Source organism: Nycticebus coucang, chromosome 9, assembly GCF_027406575.1.
Source record: "Nycticebus coucang isolate mNycCou1 chromosome 9, mNycCou1.pri, whole genome shotgun sequence".
NCBI classification, from domain to species: Eukaryota; Metazoa; Chordata; class Mammalia; order Primates; family Lorisidae; genus Nycticebus; species Nycticebus coucang.
Genome location: NC_069788.1, coordinates 113,052,179 through 113,069,334, shown reverse-complemented (window position 1 = coordinate 113,069,334; position 17,156 = coordinate 113,052,179). Strand labels below are relative to the sequence as shown.

At 51.1% G+C, this 17,156-nt stretch overlaps 1 protein-coding gene across 6 annotated transcripts in view; it reads left to right on the top strand.

Moving 5' to 3' along the window:
* Positions 1–16,532, top strand: part of RGS6 (regulator of G protein signaling 6) — a 645,323-nt gene extending 628,791 nt beyond the window's left edge. For 4 of the 6 annotated variants that reach the window (XM_053602701.1, XM_053602704.1, XM_053602703.1 and 1 more), the window contains one exon: positions 12,431–16,532. In XM_053602701.1, the coding sequence (XP_053458676.1) occupies positions 12,431–12,481 (51 nt within the window). In that variant the 3' untranslated portion in view covers positions 12,482–16,532. Of the gene's footprint in view, positions 1–3,493; positions 3,561–12,430 lie in introns of all 6 variants that reach the window. The other 2 variants (XM_053602700.1, XM_053602699.1) reach the window with 1 other exon arrangement.
* Positions 16,533–17,156: the final 624 nt, after the last annotated feature.

The window sequence follows — 17,156 nt, the reverse complement described above, 5'->3', positions numbered from 1 at the left end:
TGTCATCCTTGCCTTTGTTTGTTTGTTGTTTGTTTGTTTTTCTTAAGCCCTTTGCTGCTGCAGCAGCTGGGCTCTGGGCAATAGGGCAGCCTAAAAGGAGGTTAGCAAGTGGAGGACACAGGTGCCTGTTGGCATGGAAGGCTGGTGGCTGTAATGCAGAGGCTGAGCATGGGTGGGGAGACTGTAATCGTGAGGTGCCCTGGCCCCGGGTCGCAGAAAGTTTGGCCTGTGATAGTTCTCATCCAAAAATCGTGTTTTGCTAAAAGCAAAAAAGATAGTAAGTGCACTTGCCTTTTACACAATGCCAGTTGCAGATTCCAGGTGGACAGTCTGGCCAGGAACAGAGCATACCCCCAGAGACCTCAGATAGAGGAGAAATTGCCCTGCCAGGCTCCTGCTCTCTGAGCCCTGCCCAGGGCCACATCCTCACCCGACTCAGGGGTCCATGTCACATTCTTTCCAGCTGTCCTAAGAACCAGCCCAATTGCAGATGACATTCCCTCCTCTCTGGGCCTCACCAGGGCTGCTTTCAACTCATCGTGGGATTGTATAATTATGGTGATTACAGCTTGTGGCTTTTTTTCTCTCTTCATCTTTTACTTTCAGATTCTTTGAGGCCTCTCATTAAACATGGCGATCATGGTAAAGTCAGCAAAGTTTTAATAAGACACTTTTAAAGCTAGAGAAAGCCCCATCAGAGTTGATTATTGCTAAGTTCTCTCAGACGTCCCTTTAAAACCGTCAGGCACAACTGGTGCCTGGGTGTGAGAGGTGGGAAGAATGAGGAGCAGGGCTCCAGGGCACCCTACTCATTCACAGGGCTGGAGCACCGGTGTAAACCCTGCCCCTGGCCGCTCTCATTTGCACCAAGAGCATGGTGCATCTGAACCCCCATGCCTAGTAGGAGAAGGCATCCTGCAAGCAAGGATGGAAAGCCTTAGCATCACAACAGATTATGTTGGGAAATGGAGATGGAGCATCCAGCACAAAACTGAACCCAACCTTCTGATCTGTAGCAGAAGTAGCGGGGAAATCCTGATAGGTTCTCCTTCCTGGATGATCCTGGGAGGTTTTGGGGCATTCATAATTCTAAATGTGTAAAGGAGTCATCCATTAGCATCCATCAGCGGTCACGAGCCGGTGGTCACACGCTTGGTGGAGGTTTCCTTGGCAATGACACAGCTTTGGATCTCATTATTTGCTAGCCCTCAATCACAGCTTTCTCCAATAGTTATCTTCTCTAGAGGCCACCAAGAAGGAGTGTGGGATGACCAGACCCCCGACCTGTTCTTTAGCAGGTCTGTCCAGCTCTGATGTCAGGGTCCCCTTCATCTCCACATTCCCTGGGGATTGCAAAGGTGCCTGCACAGTGACGTGCATCTTGCTCCAGCCAGAGCATGTTTTGGGGAGGGCCCTGATTGGTCCCTCATGACTGAGGCAATGCCATACAGGCTGCTCCTTACCTTGATGGTGGCCACTTATCTCACTGCCCTTGTCTTGAAAGAGAAAGGAGATGGGCTGTGACTGGGCAGCACTAACCACCTAGAGTTAGACGTTGAAACCGGGCAGTGACAGTCTCCCCAATAGCATTGCTGTCCACTATTGAAGACCACCTGCTTGGGCGGCGCCTGTGGCTCAGTCAGTAAGGCGCCGGCCCCATATACCGAGGGTGGTGGGTTCAAACCCAGCCCCGGCCAAACTGCAACCAAAAAATAGCCAGGCGTTGTGGCGGGCGCCTGTAGTCCCAGCTACTCGGGAGGCTGAGGCAAGAGAATCGCTTGGGCCCAGGAGTTGGAGGTTGCTGTGAGCTGTGTGAGGCCACGGCACTCTACCGAGGGCCATAAAGTGAGACTCTGTCTCTACAAAAAAAAAAAAGGAAGAAGACCACCTGCTTGCTTTGCCCCATGAGAACTATGTCCACGCAGAGAAGTAAGCTAAGCCAGAGACAGGCAGCCCAGTTCAATCCCTTTTTCTCCACCTGATATTAGGGTAAGACCTTGGGCAAGGTGTCAGTGTAGGTGACAGCATGAAGTGAGGGGGTGACAGCAAGTGCTGCCATTCAGTGGAGCTCACAGTGCTCTGCTGTCATGCTAGCTTAGCCTGAGATGCCCTGTGGTCCACCTCCAACCCTGTCCTTTAGCTGTGTGACGTGGGCAGCTGCTCTAAGGCTCAGTTTCCTCATCTGTAAAAGGGAGATAAGAGTAAAGAATTAATTGAGGGAAAAACACATAAAGTGCTTTAGCACAGTTTACATGATGTGCCCAAGCAGGTCCAGCTCTCAGTGTTATTGGCAGCCCATGCTTAGCCCTGTACTTATTCCCCATTTAATTTCCAACATAGTCTGCAAGGTAGGAATCATCATCTTTCTTTTGTGGTTGAGGGTGGGTGAGTGGGGATCTCGTATGCCAAGTACACTTATTATAGGGCCTGGCCCATGGTCACTACTCAATAAAGGTAACTATTATTACTGGCTTACTTTGAATGTCAACTCAGAGAGGTAGTTACTCTGTTTTCCCTGCGAATGAAGGGACTGTGGTGCCCAGCAGGCCAACTTCTGCTCTGTGATTGATTTCTGGGAGCCCTCAAGCACCTTCCAGGAAGCTGTGGGAGGTGTGGGGCTTGTCAGCCTCTGAGAAGCTGCAAGGCAGGCAGAGGCCCTGGTCACACATTATAGATGTTGGTGGGGTCTGGCATTTGGTCCCCTAAGGAGTTCAGGACCGGAAGATGCCTCCAGCTGTAAGACATAGATGAAAAATGCTTCTACCCCTGATAAGAACATGGAATCCAATACTCCAAACGCAGCCGTCTCCAGGACAGACTCCTCATTCCCAGAAACACTCGTCTCTGAGGAGCTTGCCTGGGTCCCCCCTGAGTAATGCTCCCTCAGCAAGTCTGGTTGCTCCATCTGCCAGATGAACACAGGTTTCTTTTCAAGATGAGCTTACCAGACAAGTCAGAGGCAAGTGGCGAGGGTGCTCTGAAATCCTTGGATAAACCAGTCCCGCTGGCGAGGATCCTTCTGCTTTTGCAGTGTCCCCAGAAACAATGGAGAGGCCACACCCACTGTCACAAGTGGGAGGCTTTTTTATGGGGAATATTCAGTTTTTATACACGTATATGCATTTTAAGGTAAACGCTTTCATTTTAAACTATTTGCCAAGGATGGGCGTCTTAGGAGCTGACATGAAACTACAGCCAATCACGCGATGCTTCCGCGCCTTGCATGCCACGCTTCTGTGAGCGCCGGGGCTGGAAGCGTGCGCGTGAACCGGTGCACGGTGCATGGCGCCTGCTTGACGCTCGCCTCGGTGTCCAGCGCATGGTGCGTGCACAACCATCCACTGCTGACCCACTGAGGCCCGTGCCGTGTGGATTGCATGCTGCTGCCCCTGTGTGCGGGTCTGGGCAGGGGCTCCTCTAAAGCCACAGGTCTTCACGGTTTCAGCTGGTTAAGTTATTCTTCACTTCCCTTCCTAAAAACACAATTGCCCAGTGCTGCTGGCGCAGAGTCAGAATGGCCGCTGCATTTCACCCCCGAGGTGGCTTCCTTCCAGCAGTGGGTGAGTGACCCCGGCGTTTGCACACTCTCTAACCTTCGGGATCCTTCTTTCTGCACAGAAGGCGTTCCAAAATCCAAAAGAGATCACCTGTTTGTCCATGGCCTCCGCTCTGCCCACCCTTCCTATCTTCATGCCCTGGTTCTGGGGAAAGTCAGCAGCACCCATTTCTTGGTGTCCCTACTTTTTTCTGCACATTTCTTGCACCCGTAGTTTTTCCTCACTAAGAAACAAGGAGCTGAGGGTTCCAGAAATGATGCTGTGATGAGTCCTTCATCCCAGGAGCTTTAAGTATGGATCCAGGAGCTCGCTTCTCCTCATTCTGTACCAGAACAGGACAGAAATGCCTCCCACCTTTGAAGATGCTTTTAAATCCAGTAGCAGCATCCTCAGGCTTCATCTCCAGGCTAAAGATTTTATAGCTCTTCCTCTGTGGGCCCAGGCCTGAGTCCTGCAGGAAACTCAGACATCACACATCTCAACCTGCTAGACCACCCGGGGAGGTGGAAGCTGGGAAACAGTGACCCTCCACTGTCCCCTGGGGACCCAACATATCTCAGCAACATGTGGAAAGAATCTGTAGGAGAGTAAGAAGGTTCCCTTTGGCTAGGAATCCCAACAACGCAAGTTTCTATCACGGCACTTCTTGAAAATGCCACTGCACGTTTTCGGGTTAGGAGTGCATCTGGGAGAAAGGCCTGCTGAGTTGCATTCCTGCCAGGAGGGAGAAAAGAGAAATGAGCCGGCCCCCTTCACATGTGCATTCGGAGGGGAATGGATGGTCACTGAGGTACTGTGCTTTTTTAGGGGGATTGGAGGGTGAGCAGGTTGACTATACCTTCTAGGCTCTGTCTTGGCAACTGGCTTATCATGGACCCCAACCAATAAGCATGTCTTGACTGAATATGTTTAAGGAGTGAAGTGATAACTGCCCTTAGGAGGACGGAGTTGGAGTTCTCATAGGTTCTCGGGAAAATCACGCACTGCCAAATAGGTGACTTTCTCTTGCTACTCTGCCCACCCCCCTGAGTTACTGAGCTGTCGCGGCACTTTCCCCTGTAGTCATAGTCAAGGGTTATTTGAACTTCCCAGCTGGATAAAAGTAGCATCAAGTTGTTGCCAATAGCAACACAGCCATGTCCCTGTTTCCTAGAGTCTTTCAGCCTTTGCCTAATTTGAAGTGAATCAGAGCTTAGATGCCAAAGTACATTTGGGGAGGAGGAGAAGGGGAAGGGACAGGCATCGAGTGGCCACTGGAGGCCATGCCACGAGGGGTCTTGCAGACAGAACTCCACTCCTGGGGCCACCAACAGCTTCCTGCAAGCTGAGTGTGGAAACAGCAGCAGAGTTGTGCAGTTGGATGAGGGCAGAGATCTGGCATAAAAGGGGGGTATTTCCACTGGGAAGGGATAAAGAGCAGCAGGGAAAATAGAAACACACAACTTGGAAAGGAGGCCAGGGAGTCTGTCCTGGCCGTTCTACTGTGAATGTGGGGCTCAGCTGCTGAGTCCTGGCTGTCCAAAGTATCCCTACTGGATTCCATCTCCTTGGCCCTGCTCGGAGGGCTATGAGGAAGGTCCCCCATCACTCACCAAACCCAGCAGGCAGAAGTCGGCCTCTGCCAAGAGCCCCATAAGTGATGAGCATGGTGGGGGTAGAGGTCAGAGGAGCAAGGAACAGCACTGGGGAGGCGGGCTTCCCACCTGGCTGGGGTGGCACCCCAACTTAGACACTTGCCCTGGAATGATTTGAAGTAATGTTGGTGCTAATTGGAGTAAGGTCCCGCTGCCTGCTCCTGGTTAGATAGGTAAACATCACACCTGCTTCTGTCTTCCTTGGAACAGTCACCATGTGTGTTCCCAGAGGCATCAGCCCCCATAACACAGAGCCACAAACAATGGTGGCATCCCCTGTCCTGACCAACAGCCTTAAATCCATATGCATCAAGCCCAGATGACCTCAGGGCATAGCCCAGGGCTCCTTTTGCCAGACTTGTCAGACAGAAGAGGGTACCGCCCTTCTCTCAGGATCCCCAGATGGGGTGAGAGATTGCCTCATCAGGGGAGAAACCCCGGGGATGGCTTCAAGTGTGCTCAGGAGCTAACGTTGCTTTCTCAGAGAGGTTGAGAAAATGAGCCTATGGTGTCCAGAGAGGTTGCCTAGTGTGGGTGGGCCTGGATCCTTAGTCCTTGAGTAGAGTTTCCATCTGCCTTCTTCCTTGAGAGTGACGGCCATGTGCAAAGGAGAAGGTGTGCAGGTCCCCACTCGGCCCTGCCCCTGACTAGCTGTGGGCTCTCAGGCATGTCACTCAAGCTCGGTGGGAGTCTGTTTCCTTCTCTGCTTGGTGGTGTTTACCAGACACCTAACTGGCAGGGATGCTATGGACATTAGGGCCAGTATTTGTAAACTTGAGATCTGTAACTTTGGACTTATGTCATTGGGCAAATTAGCAAGAGACTCTCATTAGAGGCTTAGTGGTATCTGCTCCCTCAGCACGATAGAAGGCCTTTCTGGGACCCCCAATGCTGGGCTCTGCTACCCCTAATATGCCATCTGACCCCCAGGATTACACTCCAGCTCTCAGTCCTCTTAAGGAGCAATCTGTGGAGAGCTGTTAGTAACTGCCCTGTGTCCCTGATCATGGGATTATCCCCACCCTGCCACCACCAAGACCTGGGCAGTTTAAAGATAAGAGCCCAGAGAAGGGAGGGTGTATGCCATGTTGATGCCACCCCATTGAACAGAATAAGAACTTTAAAGAGAAAAGTCCTGGGAGAGCCAGGGATAGGCTGGTCCTTTTGTATTTAATCCAAATAGGAGAACTAGTAACTCATCTTCTCTAAATTCAAAAATGTTAAATTTCAGAAGCACTAGTATAATGGTTCTCAACCTTCCTAATGCTGCGATGTTATTTTCACTGTCACAAAGGGGTCGCAACCCACAGGTTGAGAACCACAGCGTTAGTGTTGCTGGTCCAGGGTAGAGTAAGGGGCCTGAACTCGCTGATGGTTCAGTGACATTTTGTGGGAATTGTGTTCAGGCAGATTCCGTAACCCCACCAATGATGAGGCAAAGCCTGGGTGTTTGTGCCATTGGCAGTTTTTAAAGAATCCATTATTTCATTTTGATCATAGTCCTTTTTTTTTGAGACAGATTCTCCCTCTGTCACACAGGTTAGAGTGCAGTGGCTTCATCATAGCTCACAGCAACCTCAGAGTCCTGGGTTCCAGTGATCCTCCTGCCTCAGCCTTGCGAATAGCCTGAACACCCAGTTAATTTTTTTATCTTTTTGTAGAATGGAGTCTTACTCTTGCACAGGCTCCTAGTCCTTATTTCTTTTTTATTAGACCTGAGTTTAATTATACATGAGTGTACTGTATGTTAATTCCTTAGCCAGTGAACTATTTTTTATTCACTTTTCACCTGTTTCTGAATTTTTTTGAAATATAGGTGTTGTTTTATGTTTGTGGTTTATCTTCTTATAAAAACTTTCAATAAAGAGAATATTTTAAAACCACATAAAATGCCCTTCAATGCCTGAGAGATTAGAAAGCGTGGTGAGGACCTGGGAGTCACACAGACCTGAGGAGAGGCTCTGCCACGGACCCTGCCCCCGTCGCCGTGGAAGGGAGCGAAACCAGGAATGGCCCCGGCCTTCCCGTGCTCCTCGGCATGGATGCCATGCCATGGATGGACCTTGTGTAATCCTCGTTTTTCCATTTCATCTGTTCCACCTTGCCTCACAAAGGTGGGGAATAGGGATAAGAGATGAAGAATCTAGAAGTATTTTGAAACTATTCTATATTATGCGTGGATTTTCCTGCCATCCCCTGCCAGAGTTTCTCAGACCTTTAAACTCCCCCAAGTAGATGACACTTTCTCTCTTCCCCCACTTTTAAACATTATTGAGAAAGGCAATACCACAGAACTCCTTATACTCTCTTTTAAACTCGTTGGTCTGGCTTTGTTATGTGGAGAAGGGGCATAAGGGGTGGCAACCTCCAGGGAGTCACCTGATGAAGTTAAGCCCTCGGTTCCTCCCCACCTGCAGAACCCCTGACCTTTCCCCTTGGCTCTCAGGCACCTCTCTCCCCAGCATGCCTCCCTCAGCCCACCACCCCCAGGCCTGTAAGTCCACACACACACACACATCTTTTATGAACTGTAGTGTCATGGACACATAGGTGACCTTCACGTTCCACGAAAGGGCAATGTTTCTCTGGGGCCCCCACTTCGTGCCTGGGGAGGACACTTGGTGAGCCCTACTCAGGAAAACATCATTTTTCTTTAGCAAGAATGAAAAATGCCTGTGTGTCACACCAATGACATTGATTTGGGTCAGGAAAGGCTAGATTTAGTGTTGTAAATTAGTTCTGTTGAGAGCTCCGGTCATCCCAGCACGGGAATCCAGGTTTCTCCTGTCCTGAAGGGGAAGAACCCAATTTCTCCAAAGGCAGAGATGGGCCTCGCCACTGTGAAGGAGTCGGGCGCGGGAAACGCCATCAGAGGATGTACGAGTGGTGGTTTTTGTTTTCCTAATCATTTTTTGTGGATAGATCTGAAGTGTATGGCTCAAAGAATTTGACAAGCACAGGCACTCATGTAACCTGCACCCCAGCACCTAAGAAAGTTCCCTCGTGTCCCTTTCCAATCAGTTTCATTCCTTTTCTTTAGAGGCGACCATGGTTGATTTCCTTCCCAGTAGTAGCCTAGATTTTGACTTGGTGGACTTGAGATCTGTAACTTTGGTCTTATGTCACTGGGCAAATCAGCAAGAGAATCGCATCAGAGGCTTAGTAGTCTCCACTGCCTTAGCATTGTAGCATTGTAGAGGGCCTTTCTGGGGCCCCCACTGCTGGGCTCTGCTGCCCCCTGATATGCCATCTGACCCCCAGGGCTACTCTCTGGGCCTCAGCCCTCCTCCCAGCCAAAGAGTTTAGCATCACTCTCCCAGGTAAGTGGCAAAAGCTCGCGGTCACCCAGATAGTGCATGCTTTGTTGATTAATATCTGGACATGCGATGCACAGAGCCACAGCATGTCAAGCAGCATGTTGATTCTTCTTAAAGTACTGCACAAAAGGAAGCTGTTCCTTTTGTGTGTTTCCTTTCAGAAACAAAGGATGCCATGAGTACCTTCTTCCAGGCATCTAGCCATCAAGATGGCTGCAGAGCAGAAACGATTCATCAGAGTGGAGGGTGGGAGTTGAGCGTGTGGGTGTTTGTGAACCCGGCACTAAGCCCATGGTCCGTGAAATTGAAGGATCCCAAATTCCACTGGATTACACTTTGCCAAATGTCTTGAAGGTGAAAAGCGCTTTGTCTGTATGCAAAGCTTTGGTGTCCCTGGAATGTACCTTCTACAGCTCAGTTCTTAATCACTGTATACTTTTTCACTTGGACAAAGGCTGCCTGCTAATAGCATTTTCAACCATCCTCAGCTGCTTTGCTCAGCTACGCCAAGGCCTCAGGCTGAGCTGGCTGCAGTTTCCTGGCACCATGATCCATTCCCGACTGACCAGCACTGAGGAACATCACACATTCACACCCTGAAAAAAACTGCTTCCTCTGTAACTATGCAAATTCCAGGCATAGGCAGAAAGAATTACCATTCCCTTTCCTAAGTGGTTCCCTCAGGATCACCCAAACTGGAGGCTTGGATAAGAGGACCAGGAGGGAAGACGGAGATCTAGAAGGTGTAGGGAGCTCTCCTCTCTCTGGGCAGAGCAACTAAGAGCCTCGGGAGCCTCCTGTGAGCCCACAGGGGTCTGTGCTTTGGGATAGCCTATCTCTGAACACAGGTAGCCTCTGCTGTCACATTTCACTTTGATCACTGAAAACTATAAGCGCCTCAGCTCTGCAGAAAGGAGGCAGCTGCTGCACCAAGTGTGATGGCAGGATTTCTTCCCCAAAGCCCCAGGCCAGGCATCTAGCCAGGCCTGCATCCCGCATGATTAACCGCCTTCTAACTGGAGCCTACCCTCGCTGGCCCAGGAGGTTGCCGGGTAGCCGGTAGATTGCAGCTGGGCTGAGCTGCTTCCCGGAGCCGACCTGAACCCTTGTGACCTCCATCTTGAGCAGCAGAACTGGCATTTGGTAAATGTGTGAGCTCAGGAGTGGGGAGAGAGAGGCAAAAATGCCAGCCGCACAGCTCAAATCCGCTCTCGAGAGGGTGGGAACAGTCCCTAGGTGCCCCTGGGCTGGTCAGCTGCACCATCTGACCCTGGAGACCTGGAAAATGGAAGCAGTTGGGGGACGCAGTGGTAATAGTCTGGCCACAGGTGCTCTGGTGTCTGAGCTGTGAGACTGAGCTTCAGGGTTTAGGCAGGAAGAGATTAATTAGCACCTCTAAGCCCAGCCTGGTAGGTTCTGTAGAACTGGGAGGGACTCAGAGTGGGAGAGCCTCAGGGCCAAATTCACCAAAAACAAATCAACAGACCCATAATCCTCTAGAAATAGAATTTTCAACCTCCCTCAACCCCCAGCCCCTGTTCAGCCCAAATGACCTTGCTATTAAGGATGAAGCTGGAATGAGGGTTTGGGCAACTAGTAAACCTCACCTTCTTTGTCTCTGGGCCTTTAACATAACACTTTAGCAACATACTCATATTCAGAAGCTTTAGGGATTTTTTTCCCTTACCCACCAGCTGCTAAATCAGAGCCTTAAACTCTATGTAAAATAAACCCGGTACATATATATATCTGGGGCCATGATGTTTAATCTGGGACCCTAGTGGACACAGGATCGGAGGAGGGCAGGGGCAGATGTTTGGTGTATAGTTAACACAGCAAAAAGCACCCCCTTCCTGCCTCTCTTAAAGGGCAGGGGTGGACATGGGTGACAGTGGGCTGGGGAGCCTGTTCTTACACCAGGCTCAGCAGCCCCACATTTTCCCAGAAAGCACCCCACACACACCCCTATGCTTCCTGCCTTCAGTCCTGCACCAAGAAGGCCCATTCTCAGTGAACCCGCCGGAAGACAGATGTCTCTTGCTGTGTGTAAGGAAGGGAAGGGCGCTCAAGGAGAGGACTGTGTGGGGTGCACAGCAGAACCGGGTTTGGGGGGAATCTTGAAGGTCAGCCGCTGCCTTCTAAGAGCTGTTGTTGGACCTAAACTCCTCTAGACAAAGGAGCAGCCATCTTGTTTTAGTGATTTTGAAAGACCGCTGCTATAACCAGGATTTTAAAGGAAAAAAAATCTGATTAAAAATCCTTAGGCTAGTTATGAATGTGTACTGCTGCAGGCTAAGTTTCGTGTATTTGAAGATTCAGATAAGGTTGCTGATGGAAAGATTTTGTGTGCATGAGTGCGTGTGCGAGTGTGTTTTTAAGATAGAGGATTAAAAAAAATGAAAGATTTTGTCTCCCTAGTGAAAATGGGAGTGGACAAAAGGGAAAAAACAGAGCAAGGAGAGGTAGGGAAAGGCACACTTTCTGACAGCTCCTGAGGGCAGCTCTGTTTCTGGACAAGCTCCCATCCCTGCCATCAGAATTCACAAAGTCAGGCTGACCGTGTCCCTCTGTGGGGATCTAAGGCAGATGCCACATTGTCCTGCCTCCAGCAAACTCAGAGCCTGTGTTGTTCATTTAGTAGACATACCCATTACCCATCAATTCATCAATCAGTAGGTTTATTGAGTACCCTACCAGGCTTTGCAAACCTGATCAATTGTTTTTAATTACATCTAGTTCACACGCAGCCAAGCCCAGTAAACAAGACGAGCCCTCACATCCCACTTGGAAATGAACATGAGGAATTGCTGGCCCTTGCAATCTTCCCCACTAAACCCTGCAGCCCCTGGTGGCGAGCAGTCACGTGCTACCCTGCACAGATGGCGATGGTGTCACTGACCCGCTGTCAATAAGAGGATGGGTTTGGAGTGTTTTCCCAGATGCAGTGATCAATCTGCTTGGGTCCAGCCACACTCTCCTCTAGACCCTCATCCAGTGATATGGATTTCTAAAGAGGGTGAGCCGGGGAGTGGGCGCAAACCATGTCAAGGAACATAAGCAGAGTGTTCCTCCGCCCTGCTCTTGGTGCCCAGCCTCCTAGACCGGGGACTCACAGCCACCTCTCAGTATGCTGACAGCTGGACTCTCACCACGGCTCAGGGTCCAGTTCACTGTTTTAGTGTTTAAGAACTGCTGCACAGGTGGTAGTTGAAGGGCTTGTGCACTTCTAGTGGTGGGGGGGGGCGCAGGGGCGGGGGGTGATCAGCTCAGCCTCTGGCTGCCGCAGATGGAACGTAGAAGACAGCAGGAGTGCTGCCCTGGGTCCTACAGAGCCCCCACAGACATCCTTTCACTGTCACAGCCCTGGAACCTGACATCAAGAGGGGCCAAAGCCTGTGTGTCCCTCCTGCATTTCAAACAGGATTCATGGGTCTTTTGCCTTCTTAAGACTAGTTAATGCATTAGTTTCTAATCACCCAGATCCATAGCCACCATCTGTTTGGGCCACACACGCACCCACCCGCACCGCCTGACCTCAATAGTCCCTAGTCCACTTTTTCCTTCCCTACTTGAATAAAATCAAGTTCAGGGGCAGCCCATGGGCATTAGGAAATGCTCTTCCTAAGGGTTTAAATGCCTGGGTTTTGGTAAGTAAAGTTCCTTCATGCCGAAAGAAGTGCCAGGAAAACACCCATCCCCCTAACCTCCCTGGAGTCCTGACTTTTCCACCTGCCCAAGTGAAGGCTCCCACACCTAGAGATGGAATATCCAGGAGGTCAGTTGGGTTGGTTGGTCGTTTGGCCTCTGTGGCTCATGCAACAATTAATTCACCTGTTTGGCTCTCTGTCTCTGTCTCTATCTGTGTATGTATGTGTGTATGTGTGCACCTGTGTGTGCCTTTCTGTCCGCTGTCTCTCTGCAGGGAAAGTCACTGGCGGGCAAGCGCCTCACCAGCCTGATGCAGTCCTCCTGACCGGGCCTGCGGACCCCACGGCCGGGCGGCGGCGATCCACGTCGGCAGACAGAGTTTCCTTACGAGGAGATTTGGTCACTGTGAAGGAGAAAGAGTGAGGGCGATGAAGGGTGACAGTGGGGAGACTTGGTGGGTGAACAGGGAGATCAGAAAGAAAGAGCCTGGGGTCGGCAGTGGAGGCCCCTGTTTACAACCCCCTCTTCCTTGCACGGTTGTGGTCTAACACTGCCCTGACGCTAACTCCTTCCTGGGAGAACACCGTGTAGGTTCCTGTGCTGATTATCACTTGAGATTATGTTATCCTCACTCCTCCTGCTGTCTGGTGTGTGGGGGGGGGGGTCACACCTTCTGGCAAACTCAAGAGAGACAAGAGCACATCCAGTATTATCATCACCTCCCTGCCCTCTCTCTGGTGCACCCACCATAGTTACAGCCACCACGTCCCAGTTGCCACCTGTCTTCCCCAAGTCTCTGTGGCCACCCTTGTATCACTCCTACATAAAATACCCACATCACGTCCTCAGCACTAGAGCAGCCTCCTGGTTGGCCTCCCCTCCAGGTCTCCCCACCAGCTTGGAGACCAGCTTTCAGAGAGGTCTCCGCTAACATAGTGGCTGCCCTCTCTCTGGTCCTCTCAAATGTCTCAAAGGTTCAGCACTCCAGAAGCACTGATGTAGAGGACAGAGCTTCTTTTCAACCGCTGTTGAGGTTCTGATGACCATCCTTTAAAAATGGTTACTTCACAATCCATTCTGTTTTCTCCCCCTTGCTCTTCAGTTTGTTCCCTCCTGTTTTACTCAAAATAAATACGGCCGTGAACTCAGGGGCCATTGGGAGTGTCCCCTCTGGCAACCCCAGGCGGGAGCTGGGAGGGTTCCCAGCCTGGGAGGAGGCTGGATTGCAGGGTCAGCAGGGCCCCTTGCAGGGTCAAATCACAATGGGATCTGAAGCTGTGGCTGAGCAGGCTATGGAGGGAACAGGCCCACGTGGTCCTCTTCCCAGGCATCCCCACTAAACCAGTCATCTAAGGGAAAACAAAGCCTGCAGAAGATCCACTTGTAGTCCCTTTGTGTGTGTGTGTGTGTGTGTGTCTAAGTGACTGTTTGCCAATGTGGCGGTGAGGGAGTGTTTGTAAAGCACCAAGTCAGGAGCTTGATGCCGAGTAGGTGATTAGCCAGTGGTAGCTGATGCTGTCACCATTGTCATTGTTCTCATTGTGACACTGTTAGCCCAAAGACAGAACCTGTTTTCAAATTCAGACACTCACTCCCCCACTTGCTATGACTATATCCTCCTTTGATCTATTTTTGGCCATAGGTAAAAAGTCTCCCTTGGGAGTGTATAAACAGGAAACACAGAAGCAAAAAAGTAATCACTGGTATTTCATCACTCATGTAGCCAAAGTCGCCAGCTGGTGGTGACCAAAGGCTTCCACCCTTGCTTGTCTGCAGTCCCAGCCTCCTGGGGACTCCCTGTGGCCCATCTGTCCTGCCCCCACGTCTGAGTCCTATCCAGGTCTCTTTCTACACAGCCCCATCTCCAGGGCACCAGCCTTCCATCCTCACAGCAAAGCCTCGCAGGTATTCAGGGTCTTCACGTTGTTGCTCTTGGCTCATGGGCTCTTGGCTATCATGCCTCGGTTTCCCCCACTGGCAGAGTGCCTCTCTCTCCAATGTAGATTGGAAACTAGAAATGGGCCATATGTTGAGTCTTCTGAGGGTCTCCAAAGGTAGAGCTGCAGACCCAGATTCCTGCCAGACATGCGCACGCTGGCGCAGAAGCTGGCCCTTCACAGATATTCATTCATGATGGGCGAATGAATGAAATGAAGCCCCCTCCTAAGGCATAGGGTTTTTTTTTTACTTCCCCTCTCCTCATTCTACCCTTTGTTATCCCCTTTCTCTTTATAAGCCTTCTATTTAAGAATAACATTGCAGTCCATGTTGATCTTCCCCCAACATTGTCCCCCAAAAGCTCTTCTCTGCTTGGGACCCCAGACTGTGCTGACACCCAGGTGTAGGCTATGACAAAGGGTAAGCAGCAGACACCTCTGTGCCCTCAGTCACTCGGGGCAAGGGCCAGGCTTTCCCCGCCCCGCCCCATGGGCTGCGGGGCCATGCTAAGTCAGGCTGTAGACACAGCAGGGCTGGCTCCCCTGGCATGACTTCTGTGCTTCCTTCTCCTGCTGACCTAGCCTCACCTGGAGGTCTCCAGAGGGCCAATACCCAGAACCAAGAGAACCATTGCCCTGAGATGGAGCAGGCTAAAGGCTTCCAAACACCTCTGGGGACATCCAGATAGGGCAGGGTCAATAGAACTCATAGAGGTAAGGACGCTTCAGATGATTCAAGCCCAGAGCAATAACCCCCCCATACCCATCCCCCAAGTAAGGCCACTCAGTCTGGAACCACCACCATGTGCTCCCCAGGAGATCAAGCAAGAGGCTTGCAAGAAAGGTATGGAACAAGGCTGTTCCACCCAAGTTGGCCAGTCCAAGGTGATCTCCCATGCAGACCTTGTCATGCATTTGGAAAATCTGGTCTTGGCCAGTTCCCTACTGGCCAGGTCTACACAGCCAAAGACTCAGACTAGATTAGAATTTTGAAGGCAGTCCTGTAGCAAAGCAGCTTCTCCTGCCCATCCTGCCCTGTAGAAGCTGCCTTAGCTCCCTGACTGGAGGTGGCCTCTGGCCTGGGACTCACCCCTGTGAGGGCAACAGGGCAAACATCATTTTGGCAGCCTCTGCAACTGGAGCACGAGAGTAGCCCTAACGAGTGACCACCTGCCCCTCAGATCAGACACACAAGGCGCCACGCATTGGCATCTGACTGAAATACACTAAAAGGGAGAGCAAAACGTGTAAGCCAGCAAATTCAGCTGCACAACAGCAACCAGATGGCCTGCCCCACACTGCAGAAACTCTCTGGGCTGGGGAAAGGCTCCTGCCCTTCCAGAAAGTGATGCATCAGCTTTGTTCTCCTGGGAAGGTGTTGCTGCTCCCCAGGAACAAAGCCGGGCCGGGGCCCAGTGCAGTCAGCTGGGCACGTGCTCCAGGGATGCCACTGCTGAGTAGGCTGGTACCAGGCACATGCCCTGGGAGGGACCTCTCTCAACTCTTGAGTTGCTGCTTGGACCAGCTGAACACATGGGGACGTGTGCCAGGGGCTTTTTCCCTGGCAGGATTCCTGGTATGTTCAAACTACCTCACCAACAGGACACCACACCAGGAGCCTGCCATCCGATGGTCTCCCTTGCTGATTGTGGAAGACGATGTTTTTCCTAAAATGCATCCCACCCGGGCGGCGCCTGTGGCTCAAGGAGTAGGGCACCGGTCCCATTTGCTGGAGGTGGCGGGTTCAAACCCAGCCCCAGCAAAAAAAAAATGCATCGCACCCATCCTGTCCCAATTGTGTGGGCTTCAAAAACCACTACCAGGAAGCCTTTCCAGAAAATGGAAAGGACTGAGGTCTGTTGTTCTTTGAGCCTCATGGAATGCCTTATAGGGAAGTGTTCCAGCAAGGTGCAGGAACTGGGAGCCCTGGGGGGAAGATAATGTGCCACCAGTCTTTAAAAGGACCTGCCCACACTGAATATATAGCAAAGACTATGGCATAAGTCGAATAGTGGCCAAAACAAATCACTAATAACTCACTATGGGGCCCTCTGAAGAGAGGACTGTGCTGGAGTAACCATGGCAACAGCAGATGCCAGCAACCTACTCATTAGAATCACCCCGTGATAAGGTATGCCCTGGGTAAGACCCAGGGGCCCTAAAGTAGCAAAGTAGCAAATGTAGCAATAATGGGCCTGAGGCCATCCAGGGACAGGGCCCAAGTGACCTGGCCTCAGCCCTCTCCCCAGCCCCGGGGAGGGCTCAGAGCCAGCTGCTGTCAGCTGCTCCAGGGTGCGGCCCTGCTCCACACCACAAGCCCCTGTCCTAGATGCTAAGCCGGCTTTCCGCATGATCATGGACACATCGGAATGGCCTTCCCGTAGTGCATGTGGTTCACATTAGTTTATTTTTCTGGAATTTGGGGATTGGACCCCAGAACCAAACATGCTGGTACAGTCTAAAAATAAATGACTTAAACTACTTTGATCCAGTAACTGTGTGGCTCATTGGTCTGAGTGTTTGTTGGGCAGACTTACCTCTAGGAAAAAAATAATAAAATACTTCCCTCCCCAGTCTGCCCCCCTCTCTCTCTTTCTCAGACACACACACAGACAAGCCTGTTTCCATCTCACTTCCAATAAGATGCTAAGGATCTCAGAAAAGCATATCTCTGAGGTGTCAGACTCCTCCTGAAAGGCTGGGACAGTGGTGGCACCACAGGGCTAAAGGCCTCAACTCTGCTAGGGTCTCCTTGGCTGGATGGCCTCTATGCCCCATTGTCTGTGCTCAGGTGCAAAGCCCCATCACTGCTCTGACACCCTTTTTAATAAAGTCCCCATATAGAAGTCTGCTGCATACAGACGGTGCTCCTTATAGGGAGTCTTGATTTCCTGAGTGACATACAATTTCATTTCCCATTCATACTCAAGCCGCGGGGCTCTGAGAGCCTGAGAATCAGGCTGATAACAGGAGGACAAGAGAGGCGGAAAGGAAATGCCATACTACAATCCCTCCAGGACCACAATCTCTCTAGTACCTAGCAGCATACTTCAGGGGCAAAAA